At 44.8% G+C, this 22,258-nt stretch overlaps 1 protein-coding gene across 1 annotated transcript in view; it reads left to right on the top strand.

Moving 5' to 3' along the window:
- ZNF276 (zinc finger protein 276) overlaps positions 1–21,028 on the top strand; it is a 326,477-nt gene extending 305,449 nt beyond the window's left edge. Inside the window, exons 10-11 of the mRNA XM_085639722.1 lie at positions 11,232–11,331; positions 20,292–21,028. Of these exons, the coding sequence (XP_085495848.1) occupies positions 11,232–11,331; positions 20,292–20,586 (395 nt within the window). The 3' untranslated portion in view covers positions 20,587–21,028. The remainder of the gene's footprint in view (positions 1–11,231; positions 11,332–20,291) is intronic.
- The last annotated feature ends 1,230 nt before the right edge of the window (positions 21,029–22,258 follow it).

Here is a 22,258-nt window from a genome sequence, read left to right as displayed (position 1 = left end):
GTGTCGCTCATAAAAATGAAGATGCTCCCGCAGTTTCTGTACCTTTTCCTCAACGTTCCTTATTACCCTGGGCGGGCTTTTTTCGCCACGCTGCGTTCGGAGCTGATACGATTAGTGTGGGGCGGCAAGCAGTCACGTCTGAAATGGTCTATCCTCACCAGGCCGTACGCTCAGGGCGGATTCGATGTTCCGGACCTTGAATTATACTATTTATGTGCCCAGGCACATTATGCCTACTATTGGATGCGTCCCCCGCGGTATATGCCGCAGATAGCGGTAGAGGCTTGGCTGGCCGACCCCATCCCCCTTACTGGTCTCATACATGGCTATAAGGAGGCGCCTGTTGTGGCACCCACCACAATCACCGGTACGGTGGAGGCGTGGCGACGTCTGGCGGCCTTCATGGGAGCCTCGTTCCTGTACTCCCCCAGGTTACCACTCACGTATCATCCAAGTCTGACATTGCTACAGGAGAAGGGGTTTCAGGATCTCTGCATCAGAGCGGGGGTCGCGACTTGGGGAGACCTCTTCCGAGAAGGGACCTTTCGCACTGCTGAACACTTTTTGCAGGGCACGGCGGGCACGCCGCTCGATGTCTTTCTTTACGTGCGGCTGCGGCAGGGTATGCGTTCATTGCTTCCCTCTTTCCCATGCGAGCCAGAGTGTTTCGCACCGTTGCATCTGCTTTTGGGTGTGGTGGATGGGGGGCATCTGGTGTCCAGATTATACGCTTCCATGCGCGAGCGAGACACAAGAGAGCGCGACTTGTCCCGGACCCGATGGGAGGGGGAGCTGGGCAGTGACCTCACGGATGAACAATGGCAATACTGCTGTCGCCAGACGGCACAAATATCTGCTAGCAGTAGGTTCCGGGTCATACATTTCAAATTCCTGCACCAGATTTACTATACACCGGTCAGGAAACTACGTTTTGGGCTGGCTGCCAATGATCGCTGTGGGAGATGTGGCCAGGAGGGGGCGGGCTTTCTGCATCTTGCCTGGAACTGCGCTGTGGTGCGGAGCTATTGGGAACAGGTGTTCACGGCACTTGGGAGTATGATTGGGACTCGACTGGATGGAGACCCGATACTTGCGCTCTTGGGTCATACGGCACGTATTCCCCCTACCCATAAAAAATATGCTGCCATTGCCTTGCTCCTGGCGAAGCGAAGAGTGGCCTGCAGATGGGGTAGGGGCCGGGCCCCGAAATTCTAGGAGTGGCTGGCGGACATGACGTTCTGTCAGGAGCAAAGCACCCCTTACGCTGAGCTATTGCCGCGAGCCTCACGGCCCAGAGATGTGTGGGGACCAGTGGTGGGGTACCTTCTGGCGCAGGATCCAGTGGGGGGGACCTCTGTACAGGGGACGGCGGCAGTTGCCACCGAGGAGTGAGTGGTGAGGCTGCCTCGGCCAGCAGAGTGGCTATACACCCCCCTGTCCGATGGGGTTTGGGCGGGCTCCCTAGAGACTTGATGGGAAACGGGGTTGAATACAAGGAGGGGTCCTACATGCATCGCGTGAATGGGATATTTGTTCTTATCCTGCTGGGTCTGCTTACTCATTTGTTTGTTTCCTTCCCGCCGTTGCCTCTGCCTGAATTACTACATGGGCCCCGCACGGGCATCTGTTGAGCTCAATGATTGATTCCGGACTGTGTGCCTCCTATAACCATTGATTCTTTGACATTGCTGGTACTGTAACTTGGTTTGTTCCATAACTGTTCAAAACTACAAATAAAGTCTTAAATAAGTTCTGGCACATTCTGATGCTCAAAATGATCCACCACAATAACGTCTTCTTCTGGACTGCCGGGCACTTCTAGTTGCTCTCGATGAACTGGCCGCCATCAGACCTGATCTCCTTTTTTGGTCACTGTAGTAATTGAACAACACAAAAGGTGATGAGAGGCTGCTTGCAATAAGTCTAAGCACTAACAAATCAGTCTAAATCCCATGTGTATTCCAGACATGGGCCTCATGCTCACTGTGCCACTGGAACCAAGCTGTACTCTGACGATCAGCCCAGAACTAGAGCGAAACCGGTCCTAGGTTGTTTGTGTGCCGGTTCAGGGAGGACCTGGCTTGGCAGTTCAGGCTGTTCCCATGAGGAGCAGGGTCAATAACGGTGGGTTAGAGTGCTACTCTGAGCTATTGCCAGTGATTTGACTTATTGCAAGCAGTCTCCCATCACCTTTTGTGTGTTGCTATAGTAATTGACTACCCTCCCGGTGGTGTACTCTCACCTCCTCCTTGGTGGAATGTGGCAGAGGGTATATGGCAGGAAGGAAGAATGGATGATGGGATGACCCTATGGAAAGGCATTACCACCTTGGGCACCAAAGCCTCTTTAGTCCTAAAGACTAGTTTATATGGGTAGATACCCGTGAAAGGCAAGTGAACACACACAGCTGGGAAAGAAGACTCTCAAGGATGTTATAATCCTATCAGCACCTCCTCTTTATAGGGGTGTACCGGGCATAAGTGAGGAATGGTCACGTCGATAGAAAAGCCCAAGTCGAACAGCAGGGATGCAGTTGCCTGCAGGTGGTCAGACATACTCTGCAGCGAGATGGTATTGAGCAGCCAGTCATCTGGGTACTAGAACAATGAACTCCCCAACCTTCTCAGATATGCTGCAACCAAAGCCATCCACTTTGTAAAGATCTGAGCTGCAGATGTTAGTCCAAATGAGAGGACTGCACACTAGTATTGTGTGGATACTACCACAAAACGCAGTTAACTACTGTGTTACTGAAGTATCTGTATGTGGCTGAGGGACATCATCCAGTCTTCAACTTCCGGTGCCAGAAGAACCTAAGTCAGGGACAGCATCTCAAACTTGCCCTTGCGCAGGAAAACATTTCAGAACCAGAGGTCTAGTATCGGATGAAGAAATTTGAAAGATAAGCAGCTAGGTTAAGCACATATGCACTACCTGGACATGTCACTTTTAAGTAATAAACGTGTTGCCCACCTCAAATGGCCAGCCGCTTAGAAGACCATAGACAATAAGGATGAACACAAAGGTATGAGAGGCAACACAAGAGCGAATTAGCTAATACAGTGTAATACTAGACAGATTGTGTACTCCACACAGGACTTATGAGATTTTCAAATTTTCTCTTTATTTCCTTGATGTTGTCACATTCACAGCCAACGCGTTTCGCCCAAACATGGGCTTCTTCAAGGCTGTTGGAGATCATACAAAAGGTCATATCAAATATATTGATAATAAAAACATGTGTAATCGACAAACAAAATTGTTCCTATTCTAGAGAAAAAATAGAGAAATGAGCAACACACCGTGATTTAGATGTTTAGTCAAGCCAAGGACCTACTAATGACAAATAATAAAATAACGAGAAACGGAAAAGTCCGAGTGAATTGAAAAGTTTTGAGCAATGAAGCCCAGAATGCCCTGTCACCCAAGATGGTGTGGGTAAGAAACAGGAATACACCAGTGTGAAAGAGAGTACTCAAAAGTGAGACCGAGAAACAGAACTATATCAGTTTAGAAATGTCGCTTACCAAAGAATCAATCTGTCAAAATGGGTGGCGCAAGGATATTCAGTCACAACAATACAGAAAGTTCACGGCGTATAAAATCTAAGAATTGTAAAGAGAAACATAAATGATGCCCAATATTAATAGGGATACAGAAATTGCAAGTTAAAGAATACTGATCTCTAGTCAGTTCACAATTACAGACCTTTGCAAGCTAGTATGTCATCTATGTAATGGAATATGCTATAATAGCCGACAATAAAATCTTCCTGTTTTTGAAGTTTCTTAGGCCCGAGTTGTCTGAAATGCGATTTAAATAATAATAATCAAGGTATTGAAGAAGAAGAATGTGCACGTAAAATCACAAAGTCGCTAAGAAACGCACATACAACATCAATACTCAATGTCCTTACCGAAATGTGTTGAAAGGCCGGTAGACAAACGTAAAGAATGATGAGTAATCCAGAGAAAATAGTTTTCTAGAGCATTTCAATCTGTATTGTTCCGATAGTAAGAGAACAGGATAAGCACCGAAATAAGGTTCCATGAAAGACAACAAGAAAATGTTTCGTTTTAGTATAGACATCGTGCACGCACACACAAGCCATAACAGTCAAGAACATTTCGCCACCCAATCCTGCTTAATTACAAAGAAGACCAAGATTGGCCCAAACGAAAGCATAACAACACTGCTAGGTAAAATAAAATATATATGGGATATATCTGAAGCGCTAAGGACAGCGGACCACAGAGACGTACAGCCCAATGTTAGGCACTCGCCCATACGTAAATTATATGCTAGGGCAATCCTCTCACATACTTAAGTTCCAAGCCCCAAGAGGCCACTAAAATCACAAGTACAATGACTTATTGTGCATCCTAGACATATATTCCTCGACGATCTGGCGCCAATTTATTGGCGTTAAAGTACCCACTACTGAGTCCAGAGAGCCCCAGCATCAACACCTATTCTCCTTACTTTATGAAGCGCGTGTGTCCAATTCTGAATACTGGAGTCGTCTGCACAGGTACGAACACCGTCGTGTAGGAGCGGCAACCGGTTGACTTCAAAGGCGCCCATATTTATATGTGTGTTAATGGCGTCCTGAGGAGATCCCCGGAAACGGGGAATGACGTCAGTGCGCCAATGCGTATCCTGCCCGAAAGTCCTCCATCTTGGACTAGTTCCGATTCTTATAGTTATTCAAAGAATGACATACGACAGAAGTAGTAAGATGGCAAGGTTGCTCATCTATCGTCAGTCAATAGAGGAATCGTGTCCTCGTCTCAGTTCCCTATCAGAATAGTGGCATCTAAAGTATGAGATAAAGTTTCCAAAGTGACAATTTAATAAAAAAATTAAAAAAATTTAAATTTTGTTTTTTTATATAAAAACTCCGGTACGAAATTGCACGTTTATAATTAGAACTGTAAACAAATCCAAAAGTGTGCACAAGCACAAGGCGCCGAGAATTATCCATTCATACATATACGGCGCTAAAATGAGACATACGTAATCGCGGACAATGTGCATGGGTAGGTTGAAAAATCGCTCTTAAGGAGTCAGCCATGTTGGAATTGTTCCGAGAGACCGGGCAGTTGTACGACTTGTTTCTACCGCATACAGCGATAAGTGTTACAACCCATAACAGACTGTCAACATAAAAAAGTCATTTAGAGAAACATCCAGAAGCAGTGAAAAAAGTAACGCCAAAAAGTAAAAAAAGAGAGAATCAGAAATACCTGAATACGATATAAACGAAACTCAACAAAAAACCAGAACAAAATATGAGGATGATTAAGAGACGTAGACTAAAATGACTAAGTGTCAAAAAACAAATAGTCAAACAATGCAACAAAAGGTCCAGTGTCCATAAATGCAAACCATATAAATTTCTAAAAAGAGGAAACACCAAAACAGTGTCTGAATAAAGAAGACATATTAAATCGAAGTATGCCAACTTCAAGATAAGCGACTCTCAATTATTTCACAATTAAGTCTGCAGTACTATATGTGTAGCACATCCAAGAGACATTCCCACACAAAAAAGAACAAAGATGATGTGTACGCGTTCACGACCACTGCGACAATCTGTTTTAAAATCAGAGAAATGGAAGAATATAAGACATGCAAGATCAGAAGGAACTACTATTGTGCACTTTAAGTCATAAATACTCGTATTCGAACTCTGTATCTGTTGTTCATATGTATGTGTTATTATTACACGCAACATCAATGGAACATCTTATGTACATTGTCTGTGTTTTGGCCCTCTTGTCCATGCCTATGTTATGCCCATTAAGCACTGTACTGATCTATTCTAATGAACTGGCATATTATGTATACTATTGTTACATTACACGTAATATTAATAGAACATCTTATGTACATTGTCTGTGATCTGGCCCTATACTCATACTTATATTGTGTCCATTAAGTACTGTACTAATTTATTGTAATGAGCTGGTACACTCTATACACCATGTTCACATTTCCTTCTGATCTTGCATGTCTTATATTCTTCCATTTCTCTGATTTTAAAACAGATTGTCGCGGTGGTCGTGAACGCGTACACATCATCTTTGTTCTTTTTTGTGTGGGAATGTCTCTTGGATGTGCTACACATATAGTACTGCAGACTTAATTGTGAAATAATTGAGAGTCGCTTATCTTGAAGTTGGCATACTTCGATTTAATATGTCTTCTTTATTCAGACACTGTTTTGGTGTTTCCTCTTTTTAGAAATTTATATGGTTTGCATTTATGGACACTGGACCTTTTGTTGCGTTGTTTGACTATTTGTTTTTTGACACTTAGTCATTTTAGTCTACGTCTCTTAATCATCCTCATATTTTGTTCTGGTTTTTTGTTGAGTTTCGTTTATATCGTATTCAGGTATTTCTGGTTCTCTCTTTTTTTACTTTTTGGCGTTACTTTTTTCACTGCTTCTGGATGTTTCTCTAAATGACTTTTTTATGTTGACAGTCTGTTATGGGTTGTAACACTTATCGCTGTATGCGGTAGAAACAAGTCGTACAACTGCCCGGTCTCTCGGAACCATTCCAACATGGCTGACTCCTTAAGAGCGATTTTTCAACCTACCCATGCACATTGTCCGCGATTACGTATGTCTCATTTTAGCGCCGTATATGTATGAATGGATAATTCTCGGCGCCTTGTGCTTGTGCACACTTTTGGATTTGTTTACAGTTCTAATTATAAATGTGCAATTTCGTACCGGAGTTTTTATATAAAAAAACAAAATTTAAATTTTTTTTTTTTATTATTAAATTGTCACTTTGGAAACTTTATCTCATACTTTAGATGACACTATTCTGATAGGGAACTGAGACGAGGACACGATTCCTCTATTGACTGACGATAGATGAGCAACCTTGCCATCTTACTACTTCTGTCGTATGTCATTCTTTGAATAACTATAAGAATCGGAACTAGTCCAAGATGGAGGACTTTCGGGCAGGATACGCATTGGCGCACTGACGTCATTCCCCGTTTCCGGGGATCTCCTCAGGACGCCATTAACACACATATAAATATGGGCGCCTTTGAAGTCAACCGGTTGCCGCTCCTACACGACGGTGTTCGTACCTGTGCAGACGACTCCAGTATTCAGAATTGGACACACGCGCTTCATAAAGTAAGGAGAATAGGTGTTGATGCTGGGGCTCTCTGGACTCAGTAGTGGGTACTTTAACGCCAATAAATTGGCGCCAGATCGTCGAGGAATATATGTCTAGGATGCACAATAAGTCATTGTACTTGTGATTTTAGTGGCCTCTTGGGGCTTGGAACTTAAGTATGCGAGAGGATTGCCCTAGCATATAATTTACGTATGGGCGAGTGCCTAACATTGGGCTGTACGTCTCTGTGGTCCGCTGTCCTTAGCGCTTCAGATATATCCCATATATATATTTTTTTTACCTAGCAGTGTTGTTATGCTTTCGTTTGGGCCAATCTTGGTCTTCTTTGTAATTAAGCAGGATTGGGTGGCAAAATGTTCTTGACTGTTATGGCTTATGTGTGCGTGCACGATGTCTATACTCAAACGAAACATTTTCTTGTTGTCTTTCATGGAACCTTATTTCGGTGCTTATCCTGTTCTCTTACTATCGGAACAATACAGATTGAACTGCTCTAGAAAACTATTTTCTCTGGATTACTCATCATTCTTTACGTTTGTCTACCGGCCTTTCAACACATTTCGGTAAGGACATTGAGTATTGATGTTGTATGTGCGTTTCTTAGCGACTTTGTGATTTTACGTGCACATTCTTCTTCTTCAATACCTTGATTATTATTATTTAAATCGCATTTCAGACAACTCGGGCCTAAGAAACTTCAAAAACAGGAAGATTTTATTGTCGGCTATTATAGCATATTCCACTACATAGATGACATACTAGCTTGCAAAGGTCAGTAATTGTGAACTGACTAGAGATCAGTATTCTTTAACTTGCAATTTCTGTATCCCTATTAATATTGGGCATCATTTATGTTTCTCTTTACAATTCTTAGATTTTATACGCCGTGAACTTTCTGTATTGTTGTGACTGAATATCCTTGCGCCACCCATTTTGACAGATTGATTCTTTGGTAAGCGACATTTCTAAACTGATATAGTTCTGTTTCTCGGTCTCACTTTTGAGTACTCTCTTTCACACTGGTGTATTCCTGTTTCTTACCCACACCATCTTGGGTGACAGGGCATTCTGGGCTTCATTGCTCAAAACTTTTCAATTCACTCGGACTTTTCCGTTTCTCGTTATTTTATTGTTTGTCATTAGTAGGTCCTTGGCTTGACTAAACATCTAAATCACGGTGTGTTGCTCATTTCTCTATTTTTTCTCTAGAATAGGAACAATTTTGTTTGTCGATTACACATGTTTTTATTATCAATATATTTGATATGACCTTTTGTATGATCTCCAACAGCCTTGAAGAAGCCCATGTTTGGGCGAAACGCGTTGGCTGTGAATGTGACAACATCAAGGAAATAAAGAGAAAATTTGAAAATCTCATAAGTCCTGTGTGGAGTACACAGTCTGTCTAGTATTACACTGTATTAGCTAATTCGCTCTTGTGTTGCCTCTCATACCTTTGTGTTCATCATTAGTATCGGATGAAGACCACCATACTTCCTGAGAACCAGGAAGGAGAGAATAGCACCCCTTCCCAATGTCTTACTCTGGGACCAATACCATTGATCCTACCTGCAGCAGGACTACCACCACCTGCTGTAGCATCCAAAGGTGATCCTTGTATTGAAAGAACTCCGATGAGGGATCTGCAGACAAACCTGTTGGAAGGCTAGGGCATACCCCCTTTTTATTATTTTGCAAGACCCACTAGTTTGCCATTCCAGGCCTGAAGAAAGGAGTATACGGGCCTTTCAACTGGCCGAACAGGCTCCTATAAGGGGAAGATAAAGCAGCTTTCCAGATGGTGCAGAATAAAAAGGAGAAAGGCTCCTGGGCTTCCCTTTGCCTCTTTATTGACAAAGCAGCTGGTTCAGCTGTTGGATCAGGTATAGTGCTGACTCTGCTGAAAGGAAAAGCCCCAAAACAACTAGAATCGTTAATCGTCCCAGGCTGGGGATTGGAGACCAAGGGAGCGCGTGGTGGCCCTCCCAGCCTTTAACCTTTCCAAGGCAGAGCCCTCCTTGTCCCAGAACAAACGAGCCCTGTCGTAGGGTGTGCGCATGAGGCTAACGTGCACATCTTCAGCTGGACCAAAACAAGGCATGCCACCTCACTCTATGGAGGAACCAATAGCTGGCCACAGAAACCAGTGTGTCCAAGCCTGCCCTGATGATGCAAGACCTCTTGGCCCTTTTGCACCACTTCGATGAAGTGCTCCTTCAGGTGTCTGGGAGACGAGGAACCACCAGATTTGTCATCTCCCGCAAGGAATATGTGTATCTGGTGGGCAGAGGGAAGCATTCATGGATCTGAGGGCTAGGCTGTCGGCTTAGAAGCCCTTCTTGCCAAAAGTCTCCAAACATTTGGACTTCCTGGCTTGTGGTGCTCCCGGGAAGGGACCTGGGTTCTGTTTCAAACAGGATAAAGTCTGCACCACTAGACTCTCTGGCGAAAGGAAGGTCGAATCTCCTGAGAACAGGTGTGTACTACCTGGCAATAGGCCAATTCAGAGCTGTGGCCAAGGTTGGTTTGTCTCATGCTGAATTGACAGGCCAAGTAGAGCTGCATTGATTGATGAGAGGCTATGACGCCACCCAAGGTGGACTCCAACACTGCAATTAATATATTTGACCTGGCTTTCCCTGTGGGCAGGTGTAACCAAGTCCTCCACTGCGTTCTTTAGAACTGTATGGAAGGACGTCTCATTTCCGGACGGGCAGAACCTTCAGGAATTCCATCTCGGCCTTACAAGATGTATCAAGCCTAATCGCTTTTGGGAGAGCCAGGTAGTCCACTGTGTTTGTTAACAGCGTTGGTGTGGTATTAGTTTGGGCTGCAAAAGTTCTGACCATCTCTACCAGTCTCTGGATCTCCCTCCTGGGCTTATGTATGCTATCTTTAATCTTGTGTATTCTTCCAGAGAAAGAGACATGGAATGCATGCAGGGGCAGCAACGGTGTGGTAGTAGGATCCAGGCAGTGTAGAGGCATTCCCTGAGCAGGAACCTTGTGGTCAAATGGCCCAGAGTGGGGAACCGCCAGGAGAAATCCAAACCTAGCCCCAAACAGCAGACCCATGAGGGCCGAAGGTGCACCAGTGGAGAAAAAAAATCCTGCCTAAACAGTGCTGTCATGCCACTGAGGAATTTAGTTGGGAAGGCTCCTGGTGCCAGAAACTCTTGGTAAGGTGGTATCAGTGTCATATATGGGAACAACAGCCAAACGCCCTGGACGGAACCTGTGGGGGCACCAGAGTCGGCAGTAACAACAGAGATAACTCGATGTGTAGAGTGATGTCCAAGAGCTTTGGCCCCAAGGAAGTCCCCGCAGGAGGTGAAGTGTGTTGAGGTAACCTACCTTTCGCCTCTGATCAGTGCTGAGGGGAGCTGTTGTCGTGTTTCTTCTTTTACCTGTGCTTTCTCTTTTTACCTTTGGATGAGTGAGAGGAATGAGACCTTAACCAGCGCTGATCCAACTATTGTTCCATGCTTTAAAAAGTTTGGCCTCACATTTTTTAATGGCTTTTTGATGCATGGAGCTGCATTTGTCACACAACCTTGAGTCATGCTTCGACCTCAAGCACCACAGACTGACATCAAAGGGGCATGAAAAGAACATTTGTCCATTGTAAGTGTAACAGGGTTTTTAAAGCCTGAGTTTTTTTGGGCGGTCATTTCCATAGGCACAGCAGTGAACTTTAAAACTATAGTTCTCAAACGCACTGGAAACATGAAAAATCACAGAGAGCAGCTCCAGATCAGCATTGAGTGGCGTGAAAAAAAATGAACTGACATTGGTGCTTTAAGGTGGGCGCCATGTGGTTCCAGTGATGTCATGCAGACACTGCCTCCAGTGCCGAGGTGGAGTCAGCACCCCCTACGAATGTACAGGGCCATGAAAAGTTTCGGGATCCCACATGACACCTTGGGATATTCAACAGGCGAAGAATCTGCACGTGGAGGTATCCATCAGAAATATAGTCTCCTTTCTTGACAATTAATTGTTAGTGGCGCCTTCAATGCATTTCATTCCCTTTGACATTAAGATGTTTTCTTTATCTTATTTACAGAGGAAAGGAATTATATCTGTGATCAATGTGGACAGACATTCAAACAACGCAAGCACCTTTCAGTCCACCAGATGCGCCATTCGGGTGCAAAGCCCCTCCAGTAAGTATGTGCTATTAAGGCCTGTGCATATTCTTCACAATAAAACTAAGACAGAAGTGAAAATTTGTATAATAAGGACCATCTGGTAAATAAAATAAATCATTTCCGATTTAAAAAGTTAAGAAAGAGCAGATTATCTCACAAGTCAATAAAAGACGGCAATAAGCAATGCAGAAGAAGAGGATAGTAGTGTTACAACCGAAGCACTGGATTTAAAAAAGCTTTTTCATCATCAGGTATTCATGAGATAGTGTGGGTTAACTTCCACTTTAAGGCACAGTTTCATCTAAACATCTGTGAAAAAGGTGTGTGTATTTTTTTAGAGGGACGGAGAGCAAGAAACCAGTTTTATGGTAGTTTGACTGCAGAACCAGCTATCCAGCTAAACTTGTTACTCAGTCAAAATAAAATGAACACTTTCACAATGCTAAGCCGTTGACATTCCAGCAGGTGCATCAATTCAGGTGGGTATCAAAGAATAATACCTGGCACTCAAACCTCTGACCACCAGTTACCTTGTCAGTCGTCTTTTATATATCAAACACTAGTATAATTCCCTTTATGAGAGTTAATCACCGTGATTTTCTTACAAAGTCCACCAGTCCTTATATTCTGATTACAAAAGTAATTTAATTCTTTTTACAATACAAGAGTATTCCGTTTTGTTTTATTCATTTGTCACAGGAGAGATTTCAAATATTATCCAAATTTTACATACGATTTAACACAAATTTCTGTCCTTTTAAAGAGAGTCATGGCTCATGATTCCTGTCAATCACATTTAGATTTTTTCAAGAAATGAGATTGGCTGGATTAGGTCTCTAAAAATATTTTTTTCTGCCCATCTCAAGTAAGCTGGGATGCAACAGTTTCACACCTTGGAAACCATTTTTGTATAGCCCTGGGGCAACCCATGGAGCTATCTGAACCAAGAGCAGTATTAAGGGGTACCCAGGGGCATGGAAAACTCATGTGCCACACTAGGAAAAACTAGCAAAACCGGCATGTAACTCTTGAGTCACAGTAGATTTGAGAATCACACCGAATGCGATTTTGATGCTGGAATTGACCGCCATTTTGTGTTTGACTCTCAAATCACTTGTGATTCGAGAGTTACATGACTCTTGAGTCATTTCTGACTTGAGAGTTTTCTGCTTAACAAACAAAACAAAGGCAAACACTTTAATAAGTGTCTGACCATAAGCAAAGCCCTTGCGGCCACCCCCTCCTGTGCACATTTGAAGGCTATGCACTAAGGTGGTAGGCTAGAGGCAGGGTAGTGAGTGCAGGACCTGCTGCAGGCAAGGCCCTTCAACCTACATCTGCAGTGCACAGCCTTATGATGGGTTAACTGAAGACAGGGGGCACAGGGCTCCAGTAGCAGTGGCTGATGACAGAGGGTTGGACTGACCTATTCATGCGTGACTCTTGATTAATGTCTGATAACTCCAGTGTCGGTGTCTTGTTAGGAAGCCCAGATCACTGGGGGCCTGTCTATCGCCTAGCCACAGGTCAATTGACTGGCAGGCATGTGCATGGCTTAGGCCAAGTAGCTAGAAGGGCATTGAGACAGGCCTCTTTATATGGCAAGGAGGACTCGGATGAAGCTAGCCCTGATTTAAGAATCTCACTCAACACATATCATTCACATCTAAAGTGGGTAACTACAATTCCAGTGCTTCATTTGCCCTCCAAACCACCACTGCAATCAAAGCAATGTTTTCCATTATTGGCCAAGCTGACAAATCTTGCTCTGTTTCAAGAGATGTGTATAGCCCATTGGCATTTTCTAAGTGCATATACAATTAATCCTCCGTATAATAAGGGCGGGTGAACCTGTCCTCTTTCTCATTATTAGTGTCTCGAGGGAACATAGGGTGCTTCTTGCACTAGGTCTGAATCAGAAGCAACAATGGTATGAAGACTATGCTGGTATCGGCATCGAAGCAGAGATATGGGATTGGAATCTAGTTGTATACCCACTGGTACTGCTCCTGTAATTTCATAGCTCGACATAGGCCATGATTAAGTGAACTCAGTACGGGGTCCGAGAGCAGCACCATGACTGGCACCAGCACCGAAAGAGTGGGCCTCGCTGGGATAGATAGTGTCGGGGTTGGATCTGCCCACAGAAAACTGACTGGAGACTCTGGCAGTTTTATGGGGTCCAAAGTCGTGCCAGAGGGAACCAGAAGTGCACCAAAGATCTGAAGTAAGGCCTCTTTAAAGGTAGTTGTTTGCTTTGGCATCACAGATGACCCGGAGAATACAAGGTTCACCAGGACCAACTGGGTGATTGGTGATTGGTTTGGACCCAGGAGGCAGGGGGGTGATCTATATTTTCTCACTAGATTTCTTACACTTGTGTCTAGACTTCGACTTACCAGAGGAGTTTGACCAGGAATTGGATTTTTCACAGGAGCTGCCTCTAGATCGAGACTATAACTCATCATGCAACATGGAGCAGAAACAGCAGATGTGTTTCTACCAGGAGCTCTACTTATGTTTGGAGTGTTAGAGTTTTGCCTTCTGTTTTTGGTCGGGACATTGTTGTACACTGTGAAAAGATTTTTGGGAGTTGTTGGAAGACTGTCAAAGTTGGGAGTGGAGCTCCTAATACACATTGAAGGGCACAGAAAGAAAGGATCTGACATTGACGTGTAGAGGTGGCGGTTTTATGTGACTCTGCTCTGTCACTTCTAGGGCTTTACGAAGTCACCACATAGACACATGGTGCAACCTATTGGCACACAGTAGCATTGCTGAAGAATTCTCCGGATCCAGTCTGGGACCTGAGGATATTTTAAAGGTGAGGAATCTGCAGTTAGAGTACCCATCAGAACTTGTTCTTTTGATGGATACGTCTTCCTGCAGATTCCTTACTTCTTTAACTATTTCCAAACAGTGCCTTTAAATGTATGGGTCTGAGCAAAAGGTTCAAACAGGACGTCCTGCAAAACAGAACTACCAAAATGGCCTTCGCACCAGACTTAAAAATCAGAGACAATAATGCCTGGTGAAGGTATGGACTGAAGCCCAAGTTGCAACTTGACAGATATCCAGGATGGGAACACCCGCGGACAATACTGAAGAAGCACTCTTTGCCCTGTTTGAGCGGGCTCTGATGTTCTCAGGAAGCTACTTCATGACCATAGTATAGCAGATTTTGATGTACTACACGATCTAGTCAGAAATGGCCTACTTCTGAATTGCACACGACAACAGTGCAAACACATCAATAAAGTGAGCACCAAGGTATGGTCCCACTGAGACATAACAATGGGAGAAGGGGAACCCCTACAGAAAATGTATGATAAATGGAGGCTTTAGCAAAAGCAACAAATGGCTCTTAACAGTGCCAGTGGCAGAGCTTTGGTAGCTCTAGCAAAGAGCAACACATCATATTAGAAATGGTTAACATCTGCTTTGGTGCACCAAAATACAAAACCGGTCCAGCCTCCAAAATAACTATACAGATCAAAGGAACACGGACTGTCACGTCTCAGTATTAAGGCTCTGGAGTTTCAGGTGCATACCTTTCCCGCCTACTGTGAGAGATCGGTCCCCAATGGAAAACTAACTGGAGGGGCCAGAGACAGTTGAAACAGATCAGAGTACCACACCCTGTGAGGCTAGTCCAGCGTTATTAAGATCAATTGTACTAAGGCCTTTGATTTCCAGTGCATCGAAAGGACCACCAAAACTGAGAGAGGAGGCATTGGTACAACTGTGGCTGCTGCCGGTGGGGGGTGTAGAAAGAATTGCCACACTTAAGATGATCTGATGACTCCAAGCACTCCAGCTCTAAATCGGCCTTGTCTTCAAAGAGGCAAACACCCACTGAAAGGTATGTCTGTATAATTTCTCTGCACATCCCCTAAGTCAGTGGAACACATCAATGCATGGTGGTGGATGGCAATAGAAGAGACATGAGTGGTGCCACTGATTTCCCTGTATCCAGAGGTGAGGTAAGCCATCAAAACCTTTGGTCCACAGGAGCTGAATGATGGGGACAGGTGACCTTGAGGTTTACCACTGTGACTGGTTTGCTCTACATGACAAAAATGGGGTCCATCAACGCCTCTTTGGAGTGAGACAATGATTCAGCCATGAAAGATGGCTGTAAAATGTCTGAACCTTTTTTTCCTCTAGAGGAAAAGGCAACTCAAGGACCTCTGTGGCTTTATGAAGAACAATAATTAATGAGACCACTTCCTCAGTGGAAGGCACCAAAGGGCAATCCAGATCAACCTTCAGGGATGTATCCAGGCCACTGGCGTTCTGCAGGGCTAGATAATCACCAACATCTGCACCAGGGGGAGTAAAGAAAGTTGCCCATCTCACTGTTATAATCATGCTAATGATAAATGATGCTTTCTGTTTGAATACGTTCCGAGACAGAGTCAAACAAACCCCTCCAGCATCCCAAAGTACTCGTAATGAGGCAAAGGCCTGCAAGCAGATTATGTGTTTGCAGCAGCACCTGATCAAAATATCCTTTGTCTTTGGAAAATTTGCTATGCTTTGAAATTGATCCGGAGTCAGCATTGAAGCAGCTAGCATGCCCTTTTGTGGAGAAGGTGTATGGTCATTTGGTGCCACAATGGCATCAGGAAGAGGCCAAGCGGGGTTGACTGGCGTCCGGGATGAAGCGGCTGGTGGAGGTCCGCTTCTTGTGGCTAGCAGGCACACCAGAGGGGGCTGGGATGCAGTGGATGGCCAGCTTTGCTTGAGTGAAAGCCACAACATTTATGATGTCAGCAAAAAGCTGGAAGCTCCAGTTTTGGGGCCACATCAATGGGTCCAACTCCACAAAGATAGGCTCCCAGCATGATGTCTGGGCACAGGTGGGGAAACAACACTGCTGACTGAAAGACCTACAAGGATGTGCTGGTCAAAGGAGAGCCGGAGTGGGACTTGTAGCAGGACTTGTGTATGGAAAATAGTGACCAGTCTGAAGTTCATCTTGAGCCCGTGCCATGAAGAGCTTACTTTCATCATCTAGGTGGCCTTGGCATGGGTAAAGTCACACTTTGCACACAACTTGTTGTGTTTGGACCACAGGTATTGGAGACATACATTGTTCTGGTCCAAGATTTTCACATTGTTCTGACAGGAGTAGATATGTATGAAGGGGGGGTCTCTTAGAACTTATCAAGGCCTGATGAACATCATTGAGATTCCAGCAGGGCAATTTTTGTCATAAAGGTCCCTGAAAGCGATGATGTGAGACACGTAGGGGAAGGGCTATGTGAGATATGTACAATAGGGAATGAGACCTGACCACTATCACTTCTGTACCAGGCACTCTTGGCATAAGCCTGATGCATACTGGACAAAGACTTGTGGGAAGCAAACTCTTGGAAGAAGAGGATAGGGGAGAGCTGTAGTACATGGATCTGAAAGTGCAGTGCAGTGCAACCACAGATAGTCGGTTGGAATTAATACCAGAATCATGCTTCCTGGGTCTAAAGGCCACTTATAAATTCATTGACCATTCACTAGTAATGGCGAATAGCAATGAGCTGAAAAGCAGTAGGGGTGGGAGAATATCACAAAGTGGAACTCAGAAACAAGGCATTGGGCCCAGTGCCATAGAGAGACTAAAAGAGTGCGGAGAACGCCAGACTTAGCAGGGGCTGGAACACAATCCTCACTACCCTTACAGGCAATGATAATAACCATGAACAAGCTTGACACAGCACTGGGAATCGCTGTCTAATAGATTATCAGAACTCGGGTAACTGGGTAGGCAATAAGAGACAGGGGAGGAAAGAGGGTAATAAAGAATTGATGCTGAACTGATGTCATCTGTGCTCAGTGATTGAGAAGCCACTAATGCACTGCCATAGTTTGTACAGGAGAACCAAAATTTCATTATGGAATGTTTCTTCCTGAAGAAACTACTCGACAGAAGTGCAAGAGGAAGAAGATGAATAAATATATGGACAGTAATGGATGTTCAAAGGTATGATTACGATTTTAAAGAATAAATCTTACCATCACAAATAGCACAGCTCATGCTCATAGTAAAACTATAAAATATCCTTTGAAAAAGAGCAACTTCAGATCCCTGTTTAGGGTTGTCGAAAAATGAATTGATGTCAGTGTGTCAGGCTGGTGCCTTAACTCTGTGATGTAATTTGCTGAATGGATACCAGAGATGAGGTGCCATCTATTGGTGCAGGAGAGCTGTTTCCAGTTTTCTGATGAAGCCTGGCTCCTGGAGGAGATTAAAGAGGTTAAGAATCTGCAGGTAGAAGTATCCATCAAAATGTCACCTGCAGTGGATTGCAAGCATGCACCCTTGTATGAATTTATCTTACTGTGAGTTTCCACAGTAACGCTGCTTTTTTGTGCCCAGCTTGCTTGAGTCAGGTCAGTATGCTTAGGTGTACCACGAGTAAAGATTTTGAAACCTAAAACAAGGCTCTGTGGTCTGCAAGGACGCACCTAGCTTGTCCTCTTCAATACGTGGGACTACTGCCCATGTACTGTGTTCTAGACGCTTGCTGTGGAAAAATATACCGTAGAGTTTGTGGGCAGGTGAAGACCACGGTCTTCGTAGTGCAGAGGAAACGACTCTACTGGAACCTGTCTTTTGTCTCTCCTAGAGATCTTCCTCCCAAAAAGTGAATGGTGGCCAGGTGGAAGGTCTTTGCTTCTGACTGCTTTTGTTTTAGGTGCTCCACTTGGAGACACTCGTTGTAATTCCCAGCTGTGGAACCATCACTTGGGAACAAAGATTGTGGCAGCTCTCGAGAGGAGTGACCCCCCATTTGAGTGAACTACCTCAGACTGCTTCTAGAACGGTCTCAGAGAATCAACATTCCCTGTCTGGAAACTGACTATAAGAAAGGGGCTGAAACTTCCCAAAGGTGTTCCATAGATTTTTACTGATGGATGAGGTGGCACTGCGCAGTGTGTGAAGGAATTCTTGTGATCCTGGTCTGGTGTCACTGACAGCCAGTCTCCCTGAAGTGAGGGTGACATCAGCTGAAATATGCATCTAACACTGGAGGAGAGCTGTGGGTCTTTGTTGGTATGGAGCCTGTCTGGCCTACTGAGAGAGGGGAGCAGAGAGCACTCCAGCAGGACAAAGACTCGTCTAGAGTAGAAGCCCAACTATGGTGCCCAGTAGGAGAGAACTGCCTAGGAGTGTGGACTGACATGATGGATGTTGCAAGAGCCAATCCAAGTCCTGGAGTGGGTCTCTCTGCATTCGTGTAATTGCATCTGGCAGGCTGCTCTGACAAGAACTTGGCGAAGTTGACCTCTGACCACCTGAAACAACCGACTTCTCAGAGGTTTCGAGTTTGGGTTCTTCACAGTTCGGGTGTGGAGATGGGTGTATTTGCAGTAGGCCTGTTTACGCCTCATGTGCTTGCTGATGCACCTGCAGGCTGGCTGCGGCATCTGGAGCGCACTCAGAAGAAATGTGTGTGCTGCCCACGTGTATTTCAGCAAAACACACAAGATGATGGACGGAATGTTGCACATTGGCAAAACATTCACCCCCAGTCACAGATCTGGGTTAAATCCATCGTTATTTTGCTCACCACGCCACCCCAGTTCAGACATGGCCATATGAAAATCAGTCTTGACCCTGTGCCTCATGGGAACAGTCCAGCCCGAACTGCCAAGCCATGTGTTCCCTGGACCGGAATCAAGCATCCTAGCATCCTAGAACCGGTTTCGGGGTTTCACCCCTCTTCAGCCAGGATAGCTTGACTCCAGTGGCGTAGTGAGCACGGGACCCACGTCTGGGAATACCCTTCCCACATAGGGCGAACAGCAAAACACACAAGATGATGGACGGAATGTTGCACATTGGCAAAACATTCACCCCCAGTCACAGATCTGGGTTGAATCCATCGTTATTTTGCTCACCACGCCACCCCAGTTCAGACATGGCCATATGCAAATCAGTCTTGACCCTGTGCCTCATGGGAACAGTCCAGCCCGAACTGTCAAGCCATGTCTTCCCTGGACCGGAATCAAGCATCCTAGGACTGGTTACGGGGTTTCACCCCTCTTGAGCCAGGATAGCTTGACTCCAGTGGCATAGTGAGCACGGGACCCACGTCTGGGCATACCCTTCCCACATAGGGTGAACAGCAAAACACACAAGATGATGGACGGAATGTTACACATTGGCAAAACATTCACCCCCATTCACGCCCACCTGCATTACATCAAAGCAAGAACCTCGGCAGAGTCCCACTAGCAGGTAAGCCAGAACTAATCTGGGACTAAGCTGACTCGGAGATCTGAGACCAGGACTAATTGCTAAGTGAGCTGAGAAGGAGCACCCTAGAGACTGAACTGAATTGGACCTAAGCTAACTTGAGGGTTTAGAACTAAGACCGGGGCCTAATTGCTATGTGACTTTAGAATGAGTGCCCTAGAGACTGACCTACAGGTCATAGATACGGTTTCACAGTACGCTTCTGCCTGTAATTTCTAATTTTCCTGTAGTACCTCATTAGAACCCTGTAGCCCTGCTTGCACGCTTTTTGTATAGTGTTGCCCAGTGCCTAATAATCTACTTCCCTTTTTCATACAGATAAGCAGTGGTTTGGTAAGTCATTATTTTGCTCCCTTGGGTGATTGTTGAGTGCTAAGTCTTTGTTCCACCCACTCTACCTCCCTGAGAGGCCTTGGACTGCTCGCCACACTATCCTGAGATGCAAGTGATGAAAGGGTGTTTACTTGGTGCTCCGTTTTAAGTGCCCTAGTAGATAAGGTCACGAGCTTGCAGTACAAGGTCCCCAACCATCTCAGTTGTGTCCCAGTCACCCCTGCTTGCCCGGGGCCTCCAAAAGGGTTCGGGCAGGTTGTGTAATGCATTTTATTGTGTTTGTATAAATATTGGTCAGCGGAAACAATGTGTATGAATTCTGTGGTGGTCAATGGTATAGTCTATCAATTTTCTCACATCTTGCAACGTTGATTTCCAGGTGTGAAATCTGTGGTTTCCAGTGCAGGCAGCGCGCTTCTCTCAAGTACCACATGACAAAACACAAGGCCGAGGCAGAGCTGGACTTTGCCTGTGAACATTGTGGGAAGCGCTTTGAGAAAGCGCACAACCTGAATGTTCACATGTCGATGGTACATCCACTGACACAGAACCACGAGCAAGTCAGAGGTTTGGAGACTCCACAGGTCGTAGTACTGGGAGATGAAGACCAGACGCAGACTGTTGCTTCTAAAGACGTTAAACCAGAACTGGTTAAGGAACAGGCGCTCAGTTAGTCTGCTGTTTGTATGGATTTGGGTGTGGTGACCCAAACCTTCCTTACACGTGTCCTCCATGAAAGGAGCGGGCATAAGGCACATTTTAATAATTTCCTCAAAGGCACTGGACTTTGCATCCACACCATCCAAATAATTTTTTTTAATTGAATTTAATTATTGCTTTTTTGGCCAAGAGGCATTTTAATGCTACATATGAAGGCATATGATGGCTTCTTTGTGCTCATGGTGATTCAAAAATAGAGGTTCCATCCCATTTGTACTTTTAAAATCATGCATTTTTTTTATCAATACACCTGAATTCTCATGCCCATTAACCACTGCGCCTTGATCTCCCTACACACAACAAACAAAAAAGTCAAGATGGTAAACCTATCACCTGCTGTTTTTTATTATGACAAGAGCTTCATAGTTATGCATGGTAATAAATTATTTGCATAAACATGTGGTTTTTTTTTAAATATTGAAACTTGTTGTTCTAAAAGACACTATTCCCTCCCCAGATATTTCAAACATCCTAGCAGCAGACTGGAGCCTCAGGGTGCTTTTCAATCACTCAGTCGCAGAGGTGGTTGGAGTTTTTATGTTCCAAGCTATCAGAATGGTGTCGCTCGCCCCATCATATACCTAAGCAATGCCGCCTTGCCCTGTGCCTTCGGTTTCAATATTTCAAACCCAATTATCAGGCCACAACATGTTAGTTACAATGGTCCCCTATCTACAGAGTTTATTCAGCTAACCCTATATTTGTGCATTATTTCCACGTGAAGTCATGCAATATAGGAATCACAATTCCCAATCACCTTGACCCAGGAGCTGGAGTAAAATGTAACAGATGTCTAAACTAAGATCCAGTAAAACCAAAATGAGCCTAGGAAAGCCATTCAGTGAGTTAGCAAATATAGGTCAATTACGGACTATTGCTTGGGCCCAGTATGGATGGATGTGTACGTTAGGTGGGATCAAGATAACTCATCCCTCGGTAAGATTGTAGGCGCGATAACTGTGATATTGTACATGTTTTTTGCATCAAGGAGGACTATTGTTTGACTTGACTTCTATTTTTGACTGGAACCCGCCCCCCTGTGTGGGGTGACTGCAATTCGATTTAATTCAGCTGAACCATCTACATCAGACCTACCTTACGAGGTGCAGACTCTGGAGGATGGGAGTGATTGCTTCTCCCACCTGTCTCTGCTGCGGCACCCAAGAAGGGGATCTGGTACATACCACAATGGTCGTGTGGGAGATTGGAAACATTATGGAGACATATGTTTGCCTGTTTAGACGAAGTCCTGGGGATTCATATCCCCCTCAATCTGAAACTGGCCCTTCTGCATATCACTACGGACCTAAATTTGGGCCAGTATGAACTAACACATGCGATTAGGCCTCATGGTGGCCAAAAGAGACATCCCTTGTAGATGGAAAGATAATGGCTCTCCTTCCGTGGAGGCCTGGGGAGGGGGTGGCAGGGGGTCTGGACTAGTGCATTAGTGGACATCTGTGTATGAAGCCAGAAGCTGTTCCCATAACTAAAGTCTGGAAGAATTGGGGTGACTACAGAGGCATGACTCTAGACCAATGCAGACAGCGGCAATAGACTGGGAAATCCAGGCATACAGGACTTGACCCATAGACAATTTTTATATGTAATTAGAGGTGTTTGGGC

The sequence above is a fragment of the Triturus cristatus genome, chromosome 12 (assembly GCF_964204655.1).
Source record: "Triturus cristatus chromosome 12, aTriCri1.1, whole genome shotgun sequence".
NCBI lineage: Eukaryota > Metazoa > Chordata > Amphibia > Caudata > Salamandridae > Triturus > Triturus cristatus.
This window is presented reverse-complemented; position numbering and strand designations above follow the sequence as displayed.